This window comes from Lolium perenne, chromosome 1 (genome assembly GCF_019359855.2).
Source record: "Lolium perenne isolate Kyuss_39 chromosome 1, Kyuss_2.0, whole genome shotgun sequence".
Lineage (NCBI taxonomy): Eukaryota > Viridiplantae > Streptophyta > Magnoliopsida > Poales > Poaceae > Lolium > Lolium perenne.
In genome coordinates, this window is record NC_067244.2 from 118,225,627 (window position 1) to 118,246,974 (window position 21,348).

At 41.1% G+C, this 21,348-nt stretch overlaps 2 protein-coding genes across 4 annotated transcripts; both read right to left on the reverse strand.

Annotated features, from left to right (window-relative positions):
• LOC127300052 (DExH-box ATP-dependent RNA helicase DExH1) lies at nt 1–13,217 on the reverse strand. Of its 2 annotated transcripts, XM_051330133.2 has the most exons (16): nt 12,876–13,217; nt 11,109–11,254; nt 10,750–10,849; nt 10,461–10,664; nt 10,258–10,353; nt 7,890–8,165; nt 5,955–6,158; nt 5,712–5,864; nt 5,398–5,490; nt 3,931–4,145; nt 3,099–3,258; nt 2,722–2,995; nt 2,431–2,623; nt 1,644–1,830; nt 911–1,279; nt 1–282 (listed from the first exon to the last, which is right to left on the reverse strand). In XM_051330133.2, the coding sequence occupies exons 1-16, from the start codon at nt 13,182–13,184 to the stop codon at nt 151–153; spliced, it is 3,111 nt and encodes a 1,036-aa protein (XP_051186093.1). In that variant the 5' UTR covers nt 13,185–13,217; the 3' UTR covers nt 1–150. The 2 variants fall into 2 exon arrangements, with proteins under 2 accessions (XP_051186093.1, XP_051186099.1); XM_051330139.2 differs by lacking the exon at nt 12,876–13,217 and having other exon boundaries at nt 10,750–10,853; nt 11,109–11,246.
• Nucleotides 13,218–15,483: 2,266 nt separating this feature from the next.
• On the reverse strand, nt 15,484–20,608 carry LOC127300067 (protein NPGR2). 2 transcript variants are annotated; one of them, XM_051330148.1, is made up of 6 exons: nt 20,308–20,608; nt 19,429–19,718; nt 18,515–18,764; nt 17,115–18,328; nt 16,391–16,541; nt 15,484–16,032 (listed from the first exon to the last, which is right to left on the reverse strand). In XM_051330148.1, the coding sequence occupies exons 2-6, from the start codon at nt 19,675–19,677 to the stop codon at nt 15,716–15,718; spliced, it is 2,181 nt and encodes a 726-aa protein (XP_051186108.1). In that variant the 5' UTR covers nt 19,678–19,718; nt 20,308–20,608; the 3' UTR covers nt 15,484–15,715. The 2 variants fall into 2 exon arrangements, with proteins under 2 accessions (XP_051186108.1, XP_051186114.1); XM_051330154.2 differs by lacking the exon at nt 20,308–20,608 and adding an exon at nt 19,913–20,172.
• Nucleotides 20,609–21,348: the final 740 nt, after the last annotated feature.

The window sequence follows — 21,348 nt, forward strand, 5'->3', positions numbered from 1 at the left end:
TGGCAAGAAATACTTAGTTTCTTTTCTCAACACTCAAAATGTATTCATATTCACGAACATATCAGAGTACGCGTCGGATAGACCAGGCAGAAAGCACCTAAAAAAATTGCCTTCTGCGAAGTGTATATATGTATTGCAGCATCTAGTATTCTAGTGGTAAACGTTTTGACTGTGCAACAGTTCTATGGCCGCAGCCACAACCCCTTTCCCTTCTGAAAATATGTCAATTGCCGGTTCCTCAATCTTTCTCTGGAGGAGTTTGTCCAGTTCACCTCTTAATCTCTGCCAAGTAAAAAAAAAAACCATTTCTCGTTACAGAAAAAAAATGGATTTAATGCAGCAAAACTATTTACAATTTAGGTAAGTACTCCATCCATATCGATTTACTAGTCATGCGCAACCTAGGTCATCAGTTTGACCTATATAATATAATTATATAACACAAAAATCATAACATTAGAAAATATAACATGTGAAGTTTTTTGTGATATATATCTCATATTTTGTTGGTCAAATTGATAAGGAAATTTTCCAAGCAATAGCCAATATGGAGGGAGTATTTGGTATTTGCTCATCAATAGCCAAGAACCAGAGCATAAATCAGGTATATTGAATATCTTAGTTAAAAAAAAATAACCTATTTTATTCACTGAAATGACTGATAGCCAAAGCAGTAAAACAAGGCTTGTCGATACAACTTATACGATAACCACAACTCAGCTTACTGTTGTATGAACTGAGGCTCGTATGAAAAAAGTAGAAGCTAGATCAAGCAGCGAGCACCGACATTTCAAATTTTAACCAATCACAGCACCCGCACCTTAAGTCTCAAGTTGCTTTTTTTTCAAATTTACTTAACAATACCTTAATAAAAAGTTCAAAGAAGCTATTGTCACGGAGTTGGTTATACCTGAATCAACTCAATGACACGCTTTGGTGCAGAGAAATGAAGATACCCCCCAAGCATCTCGATGCCTTCACCAGTGTTACTTGGACTTAGGGAACCACCAAATAGTAGAAGAGCATAATCTGATATGTTTGTGGAGTCTCTCACATAGATGCTAGCAGTTTTCACCTTCTCGCTGTAAACCAGATATGGCAGTGGGAATTGCTGCACTCCCGCATTGACTGATGATGGATGAATGTCCACCTTTCCAACATCTTTGGTGTAGAAAGCTGTCCTCTTGCCCCGTCTTTTGCACTGTATGACATTTGGGTAAAGCCCAGCACATAAAACAGCAGAAACCATCTCCAGATCCTTACCATAATGGTTATATGCCTGAAATTTTAGCATGGAAGTAATCATAATGCAAACTGAAGCCCTTCAATTGAAAAGTAGATAAGGTAACATAATGAAATAATAAAAGGAAATATAGACAAATATATAGGTCCCAGAATTCACATTCTACTCTTTTGTATAGTTGACTTGTTGCTTATTAAGCACCTATTGATACACAGTATAATGTTCAAACAGATGACAAATGAGAAATTCAGTAACATTAGTGTCTTCTGTATTGCAATTACAGAACTATGTGATGTGCTACATATTGTGTGAAGACATGTGGCGGAACAAATCAGAGCAGCTGCATATATTTTACATGACACTATTTATTTTGGAGTGCGAGAGGTCAAGAGCTCAAAACCTGCACTCCTCTTGTCTTGCTAACGAACCCAATATCAGATAGTAGATCAAAAAATTGATTTCGCATATCATCCATCATCTTTAGGGTCACTGGAGACAGGAAATTTTCCCAGCAGAAAGAACGTTCCCTTCCACTGCGTTTTGCTTCCTTCCATGCTTCAAACGCCTTAAGAAGCGCAATGTGGTCACTGGCCAAAGAGGTCATAAGAAATTATCAATATGCCTTAAACAGCTTCAACGTGATACTTTTTGCAGGCGATGCTACCCTTCGCAAATATTAAATATAAAGCAGTACAGGTTCTAGCAGTCCAATCATGTCGCACCTACAAGACTTGTAGCACGTAGCAACCAATAACAAATACTCCCTCTGTATCACTATATCTCCCTGGCCCAGGGAACCTCTGTTTAAAATATGTCCATTGAAAAAATCAAGGGTGTAGTTACTGCAATTTTTGCACTTAGTACTTTAATTGCTTTGTGAATTGCTGATTGGTTATAGTATGTTATTTAAGATTATCTCCGTAGATTTAGAGCTTCATTGGTTTGTGCACATGATAAGCTACTAGGCTGGGGACAGATATTGTGGAACAGAGTGAGTGTGTACTACATATGCATTATAAATTCAGCAATACTAGATCGGTACTGAAGAGATTTCTTCTCTGAATAAGCAAGAGACCATCAAAGTAAAAAAGATAATCTCTGTAATATTGGTCGTCAAAAAATATTTCTACATGTTTCCTCACTAAATATTGATGTGATGTAAGTAGAAAAGAGATTATAATAATCACCTGCAGGAGTCACCAGCAAATGATCGTTTTACATCATCAGCTTCTTGCTTTCTATCTATTGGGAGCACAAATGGATTACGATGTGCAAGAGCAGCAGCAATTGTTAATGCAGGATCCAGACACTGGAAGACAGATCCAATGAGCAGCATCTTCCCAATGTTTGGATCCAGTGGAAGTGTACAAAGATGTCGTCCTGCATAAATCAAGGAAGATGGGCAAAAAGTAAATAAGAACACATAGAGCAAAATTAAGCAGGTGAGATAATGTGCGGGTAGCAGTAAAATTTCGAACCTAGATAAGTAAGCTCCTCCAAATCATCCAGTGCTCCAATGGTTTTCAGAAGCTCGACTGCATTCTTTACAGAAAGTGGATCTGGAGGTTGCAGTGACTTGGCTAAGAAAGAGGCCACTGCTCCCAGCTGTAAGTTTTTTATAGTAAGGCACAGTTCTTGCAAAGGAGTCCTGAGTATTTCAGGCAACTGAAACTGTGGCATGGCATCATGAATGACTTTCGGGTATAACCTATAGCAGACACCTGCCTGTACACGGCCTGCACGACCTCGCCGCTGTGTAAGATCACGAAAGTCACAAATTACATATTTATTTGATATTCAGTTGGCCTATTCAGTTTTACCACAAAAGCTGGTGACATAGTCTGCAGTAACATACCTGATGAGCAGAGGCTTTTGATATCCACGATGGTAGAAGGCACGCTAGCTTATTCAAGGCATCATAACTTGTCTCCTTCGCCTTACCACAATCAATTACATATACAACATCATCTATCGTAATACTGCTTTCTGCAATATTTGTCGCCAGAACAATTTTTCTGCAAATTAAGTATATAATACAAATAAGCAATTAAAATACTTCAGATTGTTCAAATAAAAATAGAACTAGCCATTAGGGTTTAGGAAAAGATGTTCAAATGAACTTTAGAGAATGCTGTTTGAGTACATCTCAAGAACAAAGTGCGTTAAGAAAATTATTCAGATAAAATAAATAATTTGGTAATTTAGCAGCAAGCAATAATGAAAGACATAAACCAAATGTGAGGGCAAAAAAAATAGTTTAAATGGCCAGATGTTCAAAAGTAAACTGAGAGGGAAATGGAGAAGTTAACTCCATGGTTAATGCCTATGGCCTATCCAAAATCATCATCAAAAAGTTACACTTTCAGTAGTTCCTTCCCAGCCATAGTTTGACCTATCAAAGTTCTGTAGTACTTTCATTAGTTCCTTGCCAGCCATAAGTTTACCTATGTGCTACATATGTGCTAAAATTTAATTTTAGCATTAAAACACTGCCAGTGGTAACGAGAAGGACAAGAAACCCAGCATGCTGCTAGTCCTATGTAATCATAATGATGGAAGCTGGATCCTGAGCAACTGAGAAGGTACGCAAGTTGGAAGACTGGATTATCCATCGTACAAGCAAAATCATATTCAGAAGCATAATCAAGATTGAATGATTCTACAGAATATATCTTGTAACAAGTTACCTCATATTAGCTGGTGCTCTATCAAAAATTTCACGCTGATTGACAGTTGGCATAGAACCATGCAATGGGAGAACTAGGAATTTGTTGGAATTGCCAAGTAGATTATTCCCTTTAATCTTGTCTAGAAGTTTCGAAATTTCGTCCCAACCAGTAAGGAACACAAGGATTGCACCTTCACCTTCATGACGACATATATACTCAACTGTACCTTCCACCTAACAATGTTAACATAAATTCATGAAAGTGTAGTATATTAGCAGCATAGATAATAATTATTACATGTCTACATAATATTGGCATATCATAAAATGCAGGTTGCCTTTGGAGAGAGATCAAATGCAATGCACAAATACGTGCCATCATAAATCACCTTAGGGCTCCTTTGATTCATAGGATAGGATAAACATAGGAATAGGAAAAGCATAGGGTTGGGATGTCATGCCCATTTGAATCTTATGGGAAGATGAAGTGTGTTTGATTGTAGCAAAGGAATTTTTCCATGAGGTATGACCTAATGTTTTTTTCCTATAGGATTTGCACTACAAAATTACTATAGGATTAGTTCCTATAGGATGTGTTCCTACGAATCAAACAACTTGTATAGGAAGATTTCCTATAGGATCCAAATCCTACACAATTCCTTTACAAATCCTATGAATCAAAGGAGCCCTTAGGTTTCGTGGTACCAAATTAAAGGGCGTACCCAGTGCCGAAAGCTTCCCACACATTGTGGGGTCTGGTGAAGGGAATTCATAGGTAGCCTTTCCCTTTGCTGTTATGCAAAGAGGCCGATTCAAACCCGGGATCTCCAGGATACAAGTGGAGAGCCTCTACCACTGCGCCAGGGATCACCCTTCCCCAGACATTGTGGTACCAAATTAACATGAATTATTTTGGGGGAGAGAACAGTCCAGGTGCACTTCTCGGTTTACTATAACTACCTAAAAAATATTAAGCTCCCATTTAATATATGCTGAGGAACGAACAAATGTTACAATGCACAACAAGCTTCTGTTTTATTTTGATCTCAAATTTAAATTACAAAGGGTGAAAATACACAAACCACCTCTCACTAATTTCCACGATGTTTGCAGACAGGATATCAGTACATAACTACACATATTTACATCTAATAGTACTTCATAGTCCATGTGCTTCATTACATCCTTTCCATTCTTGAACAATTTCAATACCAAGGAAGTGGATCCATTAATTAAGGCATCTGTTAATACATTATGTCCTTCCTGTTCATATACTAAAGAAGCAAGACATCGGCAGATCTGCTAATGCCTAACGGATTAATTAGCAATAGGCAATTAGTCGGCTCTTTTTAGCAACATCGGTAATATATTTATCTACTTAATTGCAATGAAATATACATATGTCGAACTAGATCTCATCTCAACAACAAAGAACTTTGTAGTACAATCAAATGTATGCAGATGAAAGAAAGTTCAGAGTACATACAAGGCTCAAATCTAGTTCAGTGACAGACCAGGCTTCAAGGGATTGCCTTGTTGTAATGCTGTAGTTTCCATACTCCTTATCAATGTCAACAACCTGGAAAAAAGTAAGTGAGCAACAAAACTACCTACCCACCTAGTTTTAAAGAATGTAAAAATTAAGCATGTTTGCCTTTTTGCACTATTAATCTCTGCACTTTAGTTGTTATCTGCATTAGCAACAATAGAGCTAAATCGTCTGATAAATTGGGCGTCTCAGACTTGTGAAGCCGTGATCCCCTGACATCAGCAATGTTGTAAGAAGTAACTCTGGTTTACCTCAAAAACATCAGACACCGGATCATTCTTAACTGGCGCAGGTCTCTTTCTTCTTGAATTTCCTTGGAAATTCTCACGTTCAGACTTGATTTTGTAGCTGGTCTTTTCTAAAATATCCTCCAAAAACATCTCAGCGACAGGGTAAGTGAATCCCTGATCAAAACAGCTCGATATAAATATAATGTGCAACAGTACTCCAATGGGTATGTCTTAACAAATGATGTTTGCAAGAGGTTACAGTACCGGAATATGCATAATAGGAGCTTCCCCAAAGTATTTGGAAAAAAGATCAGCATTTATTGTTGCACTCATCAATACAAGACGAAGGTCAGGACGCCTTGGCAGAAGGTCCCGCAAAATGATGATGAGAAAATCTTCATTCATGCCACGTTCATGAATTTCGTCAACTAGTAAATGAGTTACACCAAGTAGGTCCGGCTCCTGAACCTGCACTTCATACAGTGGTCGCACCATATGTAAGATTAGTAACACCAAAACGACACAAAGTTTGGAAACTAGATAGCAAATAAAACACCCTGCCAGAGTACATCTTCAGATCAGCAATTAGAGATGCAAGTAGGTCAACAACAGGGTACTCTTTACCCTCTTTAGTTTAACAAAATGAACTACTTTTTTCAATGACATCATCATTTTAGAAAAGTTAGTTCATTTTCTTGAACTAAAAGGGTAGACCCTAATAGTGGCCCACTTGCATCTCTATCAGCAATAGTTATAGCTACCCGTGGCATGTTTCATAATTAAAAATTTCACATGTATCTTAACAGGAGCTACAGTTGCATATTGGACCATGGGAGTGCTAGAAATCACATAATATTTGACTAATTTTCGGCACATGGAGGATAAAATAATCTATAATAAAAACCTGAAATCTTTCACATCTCTAACAGAAGTAAACAAAATATTGTGTGCCGCTTGTGTCAAAATCATGCCACTGCATTCTACCATGCTAACCGGAGCATACAATTTCCAGTACTTGGTTTCACAATATCTATCATCACCCAACCATCAATCAGATCAAGGAAAAACTAAAAAGATTGATGAAAAATGACCATACCCCTAAAATGGCACATTACAACCACTTAACCACTGCGGTATAGTGGAAACCCTGCATTCTTACATTCTTGATTTCCTCAATGGACAGATATCCACAACAGACTCCTGGGCATGGTTTAAAAAACCAACCGGTTAAGCTACTGGTTCAACGGTCTAACTGGTGGCTCACCCAGTTCGATGCAGGCAAAAAAATGTACATTGATTTTCAAGTTAAGAGAAAAAATTGACTCCTTATGCTTTAGTAAAAAGGTGCTCCCTCCATCCGGGTTTACAAGGCCTTTTAATCTTGTCTTAAGTAAAATATTTTTGAGTTTGACCAGATTTATAGAGAAAAATATCAACATCTAAAGTACGAAATGAATATTACTACATCTATCATGAAAATTGTTTTCATAATGAATTTATTGGATATTGTAGATGTTGATATATTTTTCTATAAACTTGGTCAACCATAAACAAGTTTGACTTAAGGCAAGATTAATATGCCCTGTAAATCTGGATGGAGGGAGTACCAGATGTTGTTGGCTAACTTGGTCACAAAAGCAATACAGCTAAGTTGGTGGCTGGAAACCCGAGCATGCAAAATGGTGGGACGAAGGTCTTGACTCTTGAGTTTGATTCCTGCTTCTGACACCTCGTTTACTAGTTCTTTTACCAGTTTTTGGTGAAAGAGTGTTTTAAGCATACCAAACTGGGCAACACTCTGACATTCAGGTCTGGTTTTTGAACTAGGCTCCAGAGAACAGTGATAGAAAAACAGAAGGAGTGCCGAACACGTAACTGCACAACATGTTCAGAACATAAGAGCCACAGGCTTAGTAATTTTGCATATGATGAAGCTTAATTTCCACAGAGTATTGAACTAAACCTGGAGAAACGTTATAGAGCTACAAACAATGCACAGTTCAAGCTAAGATCAAACCAGAAGTTCCAGAAGATGTAGAAAGCAACAATGGTCAACAAACAAAAAACAGGGCAAAAAAACATAGTTATTTTTTTACCACTTCAAGCAAACCGACAAAAACAAATAAGCAAAAATGGCATGGTGCGGTAGTCATAACCCATGAATATGATTTATATATCTATCCATTAATAAAGTCATACCAGTTTTCTAAGCAAAACTCCTGTGGTGCAGAAGAGCAGTCGTGTTTGTGTTGACCGCTTTGATTCGAGGCGAATCTGGTATCCAACAGTCTCACCAAGCTCTTCACCTCTCTCAGATCCTACGCGTGCTGCAACCGATATGGCGGATATACGGCGGGGTTGAGTACAAATTATGCTGCAATCAGCACCACGAAGGTTATCTATCTCCTCTTCTAGTATGAACTGTGGAAGCTGTGTTGTTTTACCACAGCCTGTCTCGCCAGAAATGACCAAAACCTGAAACAGTAAATCCAGTAATAAATAAATAAAATGTTTGTACTAATAAGATCAGCTATAGAGCCCTACTGTATAGCAAATATAATAATTTAATGAATATCACAAGATAGCAAAGATGAAAAAAAGCCACAACAGTCCAACATTAACTCTGCCAGCTTTATAAGAAGTAAAAAAAAAAATGAGAGACCCGCAAGACTCTCTGCCCACTAGATTCAACTTTAAGTTAACTGCACCAAAAGATTCTACAAACTAGCAACAATTTATTAACCTGGTAGTGTCCAGATGACACATTTTCCGCATATGGATCTCATGATCAGAATTGGTATCATTCGTAAGACCGCTGACAGTTGACAAAGCTGGGGTACAGCTCTGAGAAGCGACGGTCGGCTGACCATGGTGCCAGGGATGAGAGTGAGAATAGATTGGGGAGAGGATTAGATCTTTGCTAGATTATTCTCATTCCTTGGACAATCCATATGAGGTACATGGTGCCTTTTATAGGGAAGACTCAGCTTGATGCATAAGAATAGAAGGACAGCTATCCTAACTAACCATATATTTATCTTCCACTAATTAATAAACATATTTCTTTCCTTGCTATATAGATATCCTTACTAACTGTGTAACCTACTACCTACTCTACTTATCTCTAATGGCTAAGGAACAAGATTCATGCCTCTGGCATTACACCACACTTTTTTAGACGAGCTGCGGCGGTGGTCACGATTAGAGCCCACAAGGAGCACCCACATTGTTGACAGGTTCTGCCTGCACCTTTGGCGCTTGAGACAAACAACCACGCTGCATCCATGCAGTTATGTCGATCAGTTTGGATGCCTGCTTGCTTCTGACCACTGTTAGCCACTTGGCCTGCATATAGTGGTGTGGTCCACCCATTTGGCCTAAGTAGAAGCTCAATCCCCACAAGGGATTCTTGTGAGCCTTATGGTTTGAAGGAAGGGATGCAAGTAGGGACGACTCATCCCTTGCTGATGCCACAAAGTGCTGGGAGCCGCTAGAAACAGAAGCATTGTTGCTAGTTTCGGCAGAGCAGCCATTGCTTCGAGGAGAAACATCTCGCTCTCACGGGTGGCTGTGTGACTGCCGTTGCTGCTGGGAAGGGCACCCCGCCACTGCTTGTTGTGCGGCCACCGCCCCCGCTGGAGAGCACTCTGCCAACACGGCTGTTGTGTGTGTCATTGCCATCGAGATTGATTGCATGGCTACCTCTGGAGAGAACTCCATCGCTCTTGCTGGAGTTTGCCACTACGTCGAGATTGGTTGCATCACTGCCGCTTCTCACGGATGCAGGCTTTTCCACTCCATGCAAGGCGTGGGATTGGACTCCACGTAAGGCGTGGGAGTGGTCAATTGTGCCTTCCAGGGTTGCTGGAAATTTCAGCAACACGTCTGTCCTCTTCTACTACTCCCGCCTTCGCCCTTCCTGCTCTGCCTTGAGGTTGAAACAGCTTAGTTGATGTGTTCATCAGCTTGTGGAGATTGGTTTTGACCTCAACGGTGTTTGTGGATAAGGCTGCGACCTGGTTGACGAGGGTGGAGAGCTTGCTGTTATTGATGCCATCCACAATTCCACATCTTCCTGGGACAGATCCAATCCCATTGTCTCAGATGTGCGTGGTCTGATACTCAAGAACCACTGCTCTGACCTTGTCACATGCTAGATTTGGTACTGTTCCTAAGACCAATGAACGTCACAAGGTTTGTTGGTACAGCTCCGGAAGCGGGGGATGGCCATCAATGGTGTCCGGAATGAGAGGGGAGAAGGTTGGGGGACAGGATTAGGTCTTTGCTAGTTTATTTTAATTTATTGGATAATCCATAGGAGGTATGGTGTACCTTTATAGGGAGTAGGGAAGACTCAAGTTTGATGCCTAAGAATAGAATCCCAACTTCCTAACCAACCATACCTTTATCTTCCAAACTAAACGGATATCTTCCGTAAATTAGTAGAACAAAATATGAAATATCTATAATGGGCTAAGAGCTGAGATCTACACCTCCTACAATGTATGTGAATATATTCATCTAAACAGATCAAAATATGATATATCCCATAGGTCTTACTTCTTACCTGATTGGCTGCCACTGCTTTCAAAAACTCCTCTCTCATTTTGAATGCAGGTAACTTTTCCCTGAAGGACTGCATTGATCTAGCACTTGGCGTCATCTGAAACGAAACATAGATGGCATAACTTCAGAAATTAGGGGAAAGAGGTGATGCTGAATGTTTGACATTGATGGGGTTTAAAATCACCGGAATATCACTGGCATTACCTTTTTCGAATGTTGCAGGTCCCTAAGCTGAGAACTTAGCTTTTGTTTATCACTTTCCGTTGTTAATCCAGCTACTGACGATGATGTGCTAGGGAAAGATTGTCGTGTTAAGACAGTGGATGTGCTAGCAGAACCATTGTCATTCGACTGTGCCCTGGACAAAAGGTTTTCCACTCGTCTCTCTGTTTCGTTGGACATCTTAATCTGTCCATAGTTCAAACACAAGTATATCAGCAAACAAAAACTACACCCATAGTGATGTAGACTACCTCTAAGACATCAATAGCACCTCATTTTGTGCTGATCCATGCCTCTCATCAAGATCTGCTCGGTAATCAGGTAGTGGCACTTTGCTGAAAACAAGTGTCTTCCCTTTGTTGTACGCATTGCTATCTTCCCCGGGATAAAACACAAGACATGGAAACTATAATTCATCAGATCATAAAAGGCATCGAATGATGAACGTGAGAAAGTCAGATAGTCATTCATCTACTATATACATAAATATGAGTAGACTTAGTTGTAAATTACATGATTCTCGAAACATTGGAGAACTGGTGACAGGGAGATGTTGCATCTATTTGGTGGAAGTTAAGCATGCTGGAGATAACAAGAGAATAAGGTACAGAATAGGTGTGACATCCTTACAAGTAAAGGCCGTGCCTCTGAGCCATGCCTACAAGTATATTCTGCCCATCGCGTCCGAAATTCTTCTTGACTACTAGCTCCTGCTGAGACCCTTCTCTTAGCTGTCCAATCTTATTCCACCACTCAGCCTCATCGACCTTCTCCACCTGAACGGTAGACATTCGCGAGTGTATAAATCTTAAAGAATCAGCTTGAAACAAGTGGTATAAAATCCTGTGTATGATTTTAATAAATTGATACATTCAGTAAAGGATGCATTGGGCTTACACCTGGTGTAACCTCTGTTGCACGGATACGGGCAAAAACTCACGTATCGGGGGTTAGATACGTTTGGATACGAGGATACGGCCGGACACAGCCGGATACGTATCCCGTACGTATCCAGCGATTTTCCATTTTCTAGAAAAAGATAATAAATCGGATACGCAGCGGATACCTGCACGATACGGCTGGGATATGGGAATACCCTAACCCATCGATTCATACAGCAACCCAAACCCATCCCCTTTCTGTCTACTCACCTCCCGACCCAGCGACCAGGGCATCACGCGCCGCCACACTGCACGAGATCTCCGGCCACCTCTGCTGCTGTGCCGCCGCACCGGAGGAAAGGTCCAGCCACTGAGCAGATCCTCCGCCGCCCGCCGCTGCAATGTGCAGGTCCGCTTCCCCTCCTCCCATCTCTTCTCTGTTTCTTCTTGGTCCTGACGCTCTGTCCGAGTTAATTTTCCTGTCTTCCTGAATTCCGCTGGCGTCATCTGCTGCTGCACTGTGTAGATGAACCGCTGGCTTGATTTTGTTGTGCTATGTATCAGATGAGACCACACTGCTAGAATCTTGTTTTTTTAGATAAATCTGGAATGTAGTTCACTGGATTGAATGGGATAGAAGTATAAAACTGAATTGGAATGTAGTTCACTGGACTGAATGGGCAGAGACATATGAATAATTATTCAAAGTTCCAACTTGCCAAGTTGTGATTCATGTGGTGCTATCAAACTTACCGTGCACCATTGCACTGTTGGGAATTGTTTGTGTACTAATGGTGAGATTGTCAAGTTATGTAGTACCTAACATCAAATTATTTTTGTGATGTAATTGTTCTTCCATCTTGCTGATGTTTTTGACAACTAAGAGAAGGCTGCATCGCTGGAATTGCCAAGCTTTTCTGTCAAACAACCTTGTCATGGACTCATGGTACTCATATGCTTCTATATAGTAATTCTCATTCTAGTACTAAAATCAATAATTTGTATATATCATTAATGTATATTATATATATACAAACGTATCCCCGTATCCGTGTTTTTGAAAAATCGACGTATCGCTGTATCGCGGTATCCGTATCCGTATCCGTATCGCCGTATCTAGGCAACATAGGGTGTAACCATACAATTTGGATGGAACTTAACATGGTTCAAACAGTTGGCAGCAACACATTTGGACATAACAACAAAGTATTTGTACACAGTCTAACTAGTTCTTGTTCAAACCTCCTAGGAACTAACACACCAAACAGCTAACTCCAGCCACTGCGGTATGTACACTTCCACCCAAAATTGGTATGGCAGCAAATTAGCAGTAAACATGTCGACTAGGTCGCATACCTATAGTTGGACGTTAGCTAGAGCCTACAGGCTTTCATACAAGAGATCAACACGGTCTGGAGCATAAACTACAGGCATGACCGCAGTCGAGCCATCATCACGAAACAAAGGAAGCATCATCCAGCCACGTGGACACACGGGAGTAGAGTAGAGCCCTCACCTCCCCGGCCATCTGCCGCAGCCGCTCGGCGCGCCACTGCGGGTCCCACCACCTCTGCTCACCTCGTCCCCCGCCGCCGCCGCCGCCACGGCCTCCCCTGCCTCCTCCGCCCCGCCCGCGGCCGCGACCGCGCTGGGAGTTGGTGCCACCGCCACCGCGCCCGCCGCCGTACATGATGGGAGCAGCCGCTACGGTTGTGAGCGGGCTTAGGGCTCTGGGGGTGGTGGTGGTGGCCGCCAAGGGGAAGGGGAAGGGGAAGCCGGTGCGGAAGAGGAGACTGCCGCGGCAAGCGGAGGAGTGGAGGAGCATCTCATCTGGGCCGGGGAGTGGGCATCAGTTTCCAGCTGCGTGTTGGCGCGTTCGGGAAAGGCTTAGGCTCTGGGCTGAGATTCCTGTGGGCCAATGTTAATCGGGAAGGATTCTCGATGATTTGCCACTTATTTTTAAAGGGGGAAATTCTGCATTTTTTGTCCAGCACTCCCTCCGGTCTTATTTAATTGACTCAGATTTAGTGCAAAGTTGTGCTAAATCCGAGTCAATTAAAAGAGACCAGAGGGAGTAGTTTGTACTCCATCTGCCCCGATTTAATCGTCGCAGTCCTTACATTTAAATGTGCTATGTTCAGTTTACCTCACGTCAATTAAATGGGTCCAGAGGGGTATCCTTTTATTCACGTCAATTAAATAGGTAAAGTTTTAAGATAGAAATGGTGGTGAAGGAGTTGATGAGAAAAGGACGAAGGAAGGTGCAAAAAGAAGTGGATACGATAAAAAGAGCAAGTAGAGAGGAGTAGGAAAAGGGGGAGCTAAATGTCGATGGCGATCGATCATAAGGTGAAATTGATGACTTACCGACATGCCATGGTGGTGAACGACGATGTCGATAAAAAAAGATAGCACGTGATGGCGGATCTGAAAGGAGGAGCAACAGCAGAGCAAGAATTTATTTTCAAGCTCTGGGAACTTCCAAACAGTCCTAAGTACTCCAGCATTGTTACTCCTTTTAGTTGCACTAGCCTGCAAAAAAAAATTATAAATTATTTTGGCTTAGATTGATGCAGATGCATGTCACTCGCCAGCTCAATAACGCATTATGAACATACTCTATATACTACAAGGGATATAACTGTGACCAACATCACGAGAACAATTAAGGCTACAGAAATTTAACTTTGCCATGTGCACAACATGGGAGACCACTCAAGGATGGATAGCTGACTGACCGACAACACAGTAGCCACAAAATGTACATGAATAGAAGCTGCAACAACAACAACAAAATGTGGGAAATGAAACAGATAACTTGTTCCACTGGAAGATGGAACTCGAGCATAGAACTGCCAGCACATGAGGATAACTAGATAGGAATATCAACTCTCATTGGAAAGAAGAAAAATGATAGGAGGTAATTTGGTGAATCCAAAACAGCTGGTTATCGCAGAGTAAATAAGGAATGTATGGTTCATGAGAATCCTCTGGGATATTTTCAATATGTGACTTCAGAATAGTTGGATGACCAAGAGGGCGCACCAATTTGCACCGAGCTTAGTGGTTTACTGGAGTATTTGGCAGCCTACTGCCTGAAGCTTTACCTGCTTCATAGCTGTCTTCAAGATTTTGCAAATTATTTTCAATGCGGAACTTTGTAGAAACTGTTGCCTAGATCAGCACATAGCTTGAGTAAATGTATTCACAATAGATAATTAAAAATGCATGATCAAGTTGTCATGTTGGAGTTCATCAAATAGAAAGCACTAGGAAAAAATGCCTCAATTCTGTCATTTGAACAGATGAAAAATATAGGCTAAGATTTAACAAGTCAACAAAAATGAGTACTAATTAAGTCGTCAGATTTTCTGGTCCAATTAACTGAAGAGTAAACTAGAAAAAATCTTTTCAAATAGGTCTTCCGTTAATTAGTACCCATTTCATTGCACATTTCATACCATAAAAGAAACGGTTCAAATGCCAAAAAAAAATACATAATCATAATCACATAAAAAAGGAAATGTGCAAATAGTGACCTTACTGGCCAATCATGAGAAGGCAATCCTTCAACACGACTTGAATACTAGACTACATAGCCAGCAAATATTTATCAGACTTGAGCAAGACCACCAACTAAAAGATTGCGACATATTTAATAGAGGCTGCTAGAATACCATCTCATTAAATGCATGATAAGAGACTACTAACTAAGCCTCTGCATGAACAACAGTGAAGCTTTCGATGGGGGGAAGGCATCCAAGAATGTCTACACACAGTACCTCTTGCAATAGAAGCTAATCTTAATGCCTGACAAGTATGTGCAGTTCATCCAACAACTTTGGTTGCAAATTCATGTGATTGCAACTAGTACCAGCACAATTATGACATGCAACATTCGGTACAACCTGGATTACGGCGACATTTCAAAGCCTTGGTAATGCAACAGTAACTTGCATACCCTGGGCAGTTTTATCTGCTGGAACATTGTAGTTGACAGCAGGACTAAAATATGATTTTCAATATATGAGCATAAACGTCCATTGCGTAATAGCTGACACACATTATACTGGTTATCCAACTATCTGTAGATCACAATGAGCAAAGTCTACCAACAAAGTAAATTGAGAAAGAAAGAAAATCAGTTTTCTTCTTACTGTATAGATAACAAATCGGAAACTATATATTGAACTGCTAAAATAAAAACAAAAATCCAACAGTATCTGATGCTATAATCTCAATGATCTAGCCATGTAGGTCATGTCTAGAACTCTGTAATCTACTATTTTCATCGGTACGTGAAAAAATTGAAACAATATAATAGCTTACATCCTCTATAGCCCTCATACATACATGTCATCTAAAAGGTTCTACAGGTGCAGTTTCTTCAAGAAGAGCACCAGCTTGGAAACATTCAGCAGCCTCAGATGCCGACCTGCCACCTTCCTCTTCGTAGAGTAGGCCAAGATTAAACCATGCCATATGATTTGTTCTATCAAGTTGCAGTGCATCAGTCAAGAAGCACCGTACAGAAGGCAATGGCCTGTCCCCAAGTTGACGTAGAATAATAGCAGTTGATATCAGGCTTGGAACATGTTTAGCATCAAGGTCTAATGCTCGAAAATAAGCCCCCAAAGCTTCCTTTGGAAGACCTTTCACTTCATACAGTTTTCCTGGAAATAAAATCTCAGTAAATAATATAAAGAAAGTATCTTAGGGGAAACCCCCAAGAACTCTTTGCAAATATTTACTGAAGAAATAGTAAGAAAAAAATGCGCTGTGACTTGTAGTGAGCCCATGTAAACATGGTTAGACCGAAAAATGAATGATGTGGCTACAAATGGCATGCAGTTATATGTTCAAAGGTGATACAAGAGAATTCAAAAATTATCATACTATAAATGAATAAGCCAGCCCCAACTGCATATTTGATGTTTACTTGAGTTGACATGTTAATGATTTTACTTCCAAATATTTTTACAAACTGATCAGATTTTTGTAGTATACTGCACAATAATAAACAAGACTAACCTGTAGCATGCCAAGCCAAGGGAGAATAACAACTGACGGCTCTGATCTTCGATATACAAACCTCTGCATCCCTCCACTGTGACATGCCTAGATACAAGAGAGCTAGATCATACCAGGTCTCCGTTTCCAGGCTTTTATCATCTTCAGCACCCTGTATTAAGATATCAGCCCATAAGAGACACTTCCATTTGCTACTTTGCTATGGGCATAAGCTGCATAACCACAAATACAAAAGGATGAAGAGGTACTCGGTTGTCCATACTAAGCTCGTGCCCACTAGTTCTATGCAAGAATGCAGCCAAATTCATCATAACAATAGCACTTTGAATTGAGATTTGAGAGGCATATTGCCAGCAGCAACCACACTATGGTTCTAGTTTGTTACCCTTAGGCTTTTGTTGGTTAATCTAAATCATGAATGTATATCCAATGCTCATGTCTTACTGTCTTTGAATCGTTATATAATGCACCCTGCTCCACTTGCAGACAAGGTTACCGAATATTCAACTAACCGATCTAACATCAACATGGAAATTCTAATTTCTGTACTCCCTCCGTCCCAAAATAACTTGCTCAACCTTTTCTAGATACAGATGTATCTATAACTAAAATGCATCTATATACTTCCGTATCTAGAGGGAGTATAAATAATCGATATAAATTTGCCATATGAGCAAGAATATGTGATTCGTCAGTTAATTGTGAACACAGAATTTCAGAGCACCTTTGCCAAGGAGATCCCAGCGCTGAATTTTTTTCTTCTAAGTTGAATTATAGCAAGAAGTTGGGTATATGTCCCAACTGCATCACTGAATTCCCCCTGTGCAGCCTGAATTCTGGCTTTGGTTCGCAGCAGATCTCCTTGATTCCATTTCCCAGTCTGATCAAGAGCAGCATCAACAATGGTTTCAGCATCCGCAAAAAGTTTTTGTGCACTCAGTAGTCGTGCTAACAGAAGCCAACTCCTCAACTCTGATCCAGCCTCTAACTTCACCAGTTTTTTTGCATAAAAAACTGCTGCATCTAATTTCCTCTGCTCAGCATTTTCAAGGCTGAGATTGTACAATACCCTAGGATCTTGCCAATGCATGTTTTTTTCAGCACTGCCAAGTACTTCGAGTGCTTCGTACTGCCAGGAAGCTCGATCGGTATCAGAAATGGCATGTCTAGCTTGATTAGAAAGGGAAACGCCAAGTAAAACATCTGCAACGCCCACCAATTGGTCACATCCTCCCTGTATATTAGCAATAGCCCTCCGTGCATACGCAGCACCTTCAGCATAATCGCCCTTCTCAACACAAATCTTTGACGCCAAGAGAAGTTCTTTGAGATTCTCAGACTCCTGTCCTAGTTTCAATATCCTTTTTAGTAGATTCAGGGCAGTCAAATCGTCTTCTTCTGCTAGGTAACACAATGCAACATTGTACGACCATTCCCTTTTGTCTAGCAGACCAGGTAACAGCTCTTCAAATTGTACAGCCAGTGGTTTTAGCTGCCCTGACATGGACAGTGCAAAAGTAAGGTGATGCATCACAGTGGGATCCCGCTCAACTCTCCTTAGATTGAACTTCCTCAACAGAATCATTAAAAGAAGAGTAGCCTCTTCCATATTGTTTCGTGGTACAAAAGAACCATCCAGCTGAGAATGGAGATTTGGAGGCCGTGCTTCACAGCCACTGTATAGAAGAAAAACAGCAAATTCCTTTTGTATTTTAGCTATGGTCTCTGCATCAAGATTCCAATTATTGAGAAGAGACCTCCTGTATTCAGATATGGCTTCAAGTGAAAACCCCGCTAATTTCCATAGTTCAGGGAGAAACTGTACAGCCTTGCATATTATTTCGTTCAATTTACAACCTTTTCCGAATCCTGCTGGTAAGCCTTCAGGTAGTGCTGCTTCCACAATATCTAATATCATTCTGCACTCTTGTGCAGCGTCTGCAAAATCAAATTGAATTGAGGTTATGCATATGCTTACAGTAACCACGCGCGTGACCGCAGGAATGCTAAACCAGAATTCAAATCATTTTTCCATAACAAGAAAGAACTAAAACGCAAATCGCTTGTGCGCACAAACGTGAGTTTGTCTGTTGTTAATTTGCGTGACAGAGAGATGGGAGTTACCTTTGAACTTTCCAAGATCATGAAGTGCTCTTGCTTTGAGATATATGGCCTCCATGAGTAGGCTCACAGCATGTAAGGGCATTGGTGGAGAATCCCACTGTGAACGAGTCTTTCGGCGATGTGCTTTTCTAGCAATTGAGATTTTCATCTTAGGAACTAATGAAGATATGTCTATCCCGTCAAACACACGGAGTGCTGCTTCTACATGCCCTCGTTGGTACTCTAGCCTTCCTAGCAATGCCCTTGCCTCCTGCAAAAATGTGAATGACAAATATATGTGCATGAGTTTCAGCTAAACATGGGAGTTAGTCAAGCTTGCTATCAGTAAATCCACAAATGGTAAAGTTAAGTTGTACAAAAATTAGCATTCTAGCATACAGTTAAATAAAAAACAGAGTTTGTGGTAACGAAATCAATATTTTCTGTAAGCGCAGAAAAAGTGCTCATATTAAGCTTCTCAAGTATCAACTAAATCGCATGTGTATTGTATCTTGCTCGCAGATATACTAGTAACAATTCAAACTAGAAATCTGTTTCTTGTTTGACGAATTGCAGGTCAGAAAAGGATTAATATAGATGTTTCTTAAACCAGTAAGAAGCTACTGAGCCAATTCCGGTGTGATATAAAATAAGCATACTTCCATTCAATTAATTTCACAAAAACAGGCTAGTTCAGCGCATTAAAAAATATTATATTACCTTCAAAAGGAAGCATAAAGGGAAAATGAGGCACCGAAGACTAACTTAACTAGAGGGCAAACTATTCTCAAAAAAAAAACTACAGGGCAAACTAGCTGCCAATAACATTACTTCACGGGGAAGCACAAGATAGATGGAAAGCAGGTTCAAAGATTTCATGTTCCATAAGTGATTCAATTGTACAGAAATTTAATTCCACAAAAGGAAACACCAACCTCATAGTTAAGGCAGACACCCTCCCGGAGCGACAACTCGGCTTCCTCGATGTTGCCATTATCAAGGTATTGCTCGACCTCCCCATTCCTGGAGGAGTACCCACTGGCTGAGAAATCTTTGGTGATCGAAGAGTCTGATGACCGGATGGTCTCATCTGCACCTTTCAGCTGCTCTCCAGAGCAAAGGCACTCCATTGCCATCCGCCGAACAAAATTCCTCAACCTTCCCCTCTCTTTCCTACCCTCCATCTTGCTCTATCATATGTGGCCCCATCTCTCCACGCAGTTACCTAACATTCAGTAACATGTTACTAAACATTATGTGGATACAACCAAAATAATCACATTACAGCACAGCCTTTTCATGGTACCATAATACCAGGTTTAGCAGAAGCACATCGCTGGGATACAGGTATACAAGGTTATGAGGATTGCGCGAAATTGATCTGGGGAATAAAAAAGTCCCCGAAAATAATCAACTAACCCATGAAGAACAGGACAAGATTCGGCCGCCGGCGACAGCAGATCGAGATATCTGATCAAACTCCACTCCGGACTTCCGGAGTTTCCAAGAACTAGCCCTAAATCCGGACCCAAAATCCCTTCTTTATTCCAAGGACTCCACTAGAGTTTCGCCCAGGAAAAGAATACGGGCACCGACAAACCTCTATCTAATCCACCAGCTGCCTAGTGAATTCCCCAACTGAATGCAAAGATTCGAAGTTGGCAGCCTCCTCTCACCAGGTCTTAAAAACCCGGAGGAGAAAGCGAAAGGGTGAACCAAAATACATCGCAAAGAATAAAGCGAAGAAGGAAAGTGTAAAACCGGGGCCAAGCACCGATTAGTTGAGTTTAATTTAAAGGAGAGAACTAGCTCACCTTTCCTCCTGCACGAGGGGAACCCAGCTGGCCGCCGACCCCGTCAAGAACTTGACCAGCCGCCGAAACGCCCAGCCTCGCGGGCGAGCCGAGGGTTCGAACGGATCACCGGAGCGCCGATGAAGCTGAGGTTTTGCGCGGCCGGATCGATCGACAGCCGAGCTCGGACTTAGAAAAATGGAGGAGCGCTCCCGAATCCAAGAAACGGGAGGGGGACGGGAATCTACCCTTGTTTGAACACTGAGTAGGCGTGAGCGAGGTAGTTGGGAAGAATGGGGTCATAGTCGTACTGACTCTGTGACTCGTGCCTGTAGGGTGTAGGCCGTGTGAGCCCGCAAATGTTTTTTACGTTTTCCCGTGTATTATGTGTGTGTTGAACTCGTGACAAAATGTATCTTGGCTTGATTGTTCATTTTTAAAATTGTACTTACTACCATGTATTTGTTAGAACACTGAGTATTTTACAACAGTTTTCACTGTTTAAACCAAAATTTTACCTTGAAATACATTCTAACAGTAGATGTGATCTTAACATGATGTCAGTGTCACTTAGGCCATGGCCAACTCTCACGTTGGACAGCTATCCCGACTGGCCAGCTCAGCGCAGGGCCTTTGTTCACCTCGAGTGGACGCCCGTAGAGGGAGGCGAGCTGGAGCGAGGTGACTCATGTGATATAAGGGGTTAAAAGCACTAGGTGTTAGCATATGTTTTTTTTTGTGTGCGGTCACAAGGAGGGGGTGGGCGGGAGCGGGAGGGGGAGGGGGGAGATCGCGTTTATGTTTAAGAATGGGTAGGCAATATAGGTAAATAGGAAAAATATGGTAAGAGGGAGAGTTGTGGTATGGTTTCTGGAGCAAAATTTTAGGTGGTAAATTGGAGACGGTACTACTTTCCTTAGATGTGCCCTTATCAATACAATGTGATGCTGGAAATGTCAACCAACCAGACGTAGTGTAAGTGAACCGTCCCAGTCCATTGTAATGATATGTGCTGGCTAAGGGGCGGTGAGACTAAACAAGTGTGATTAGGCTAAACCAGGA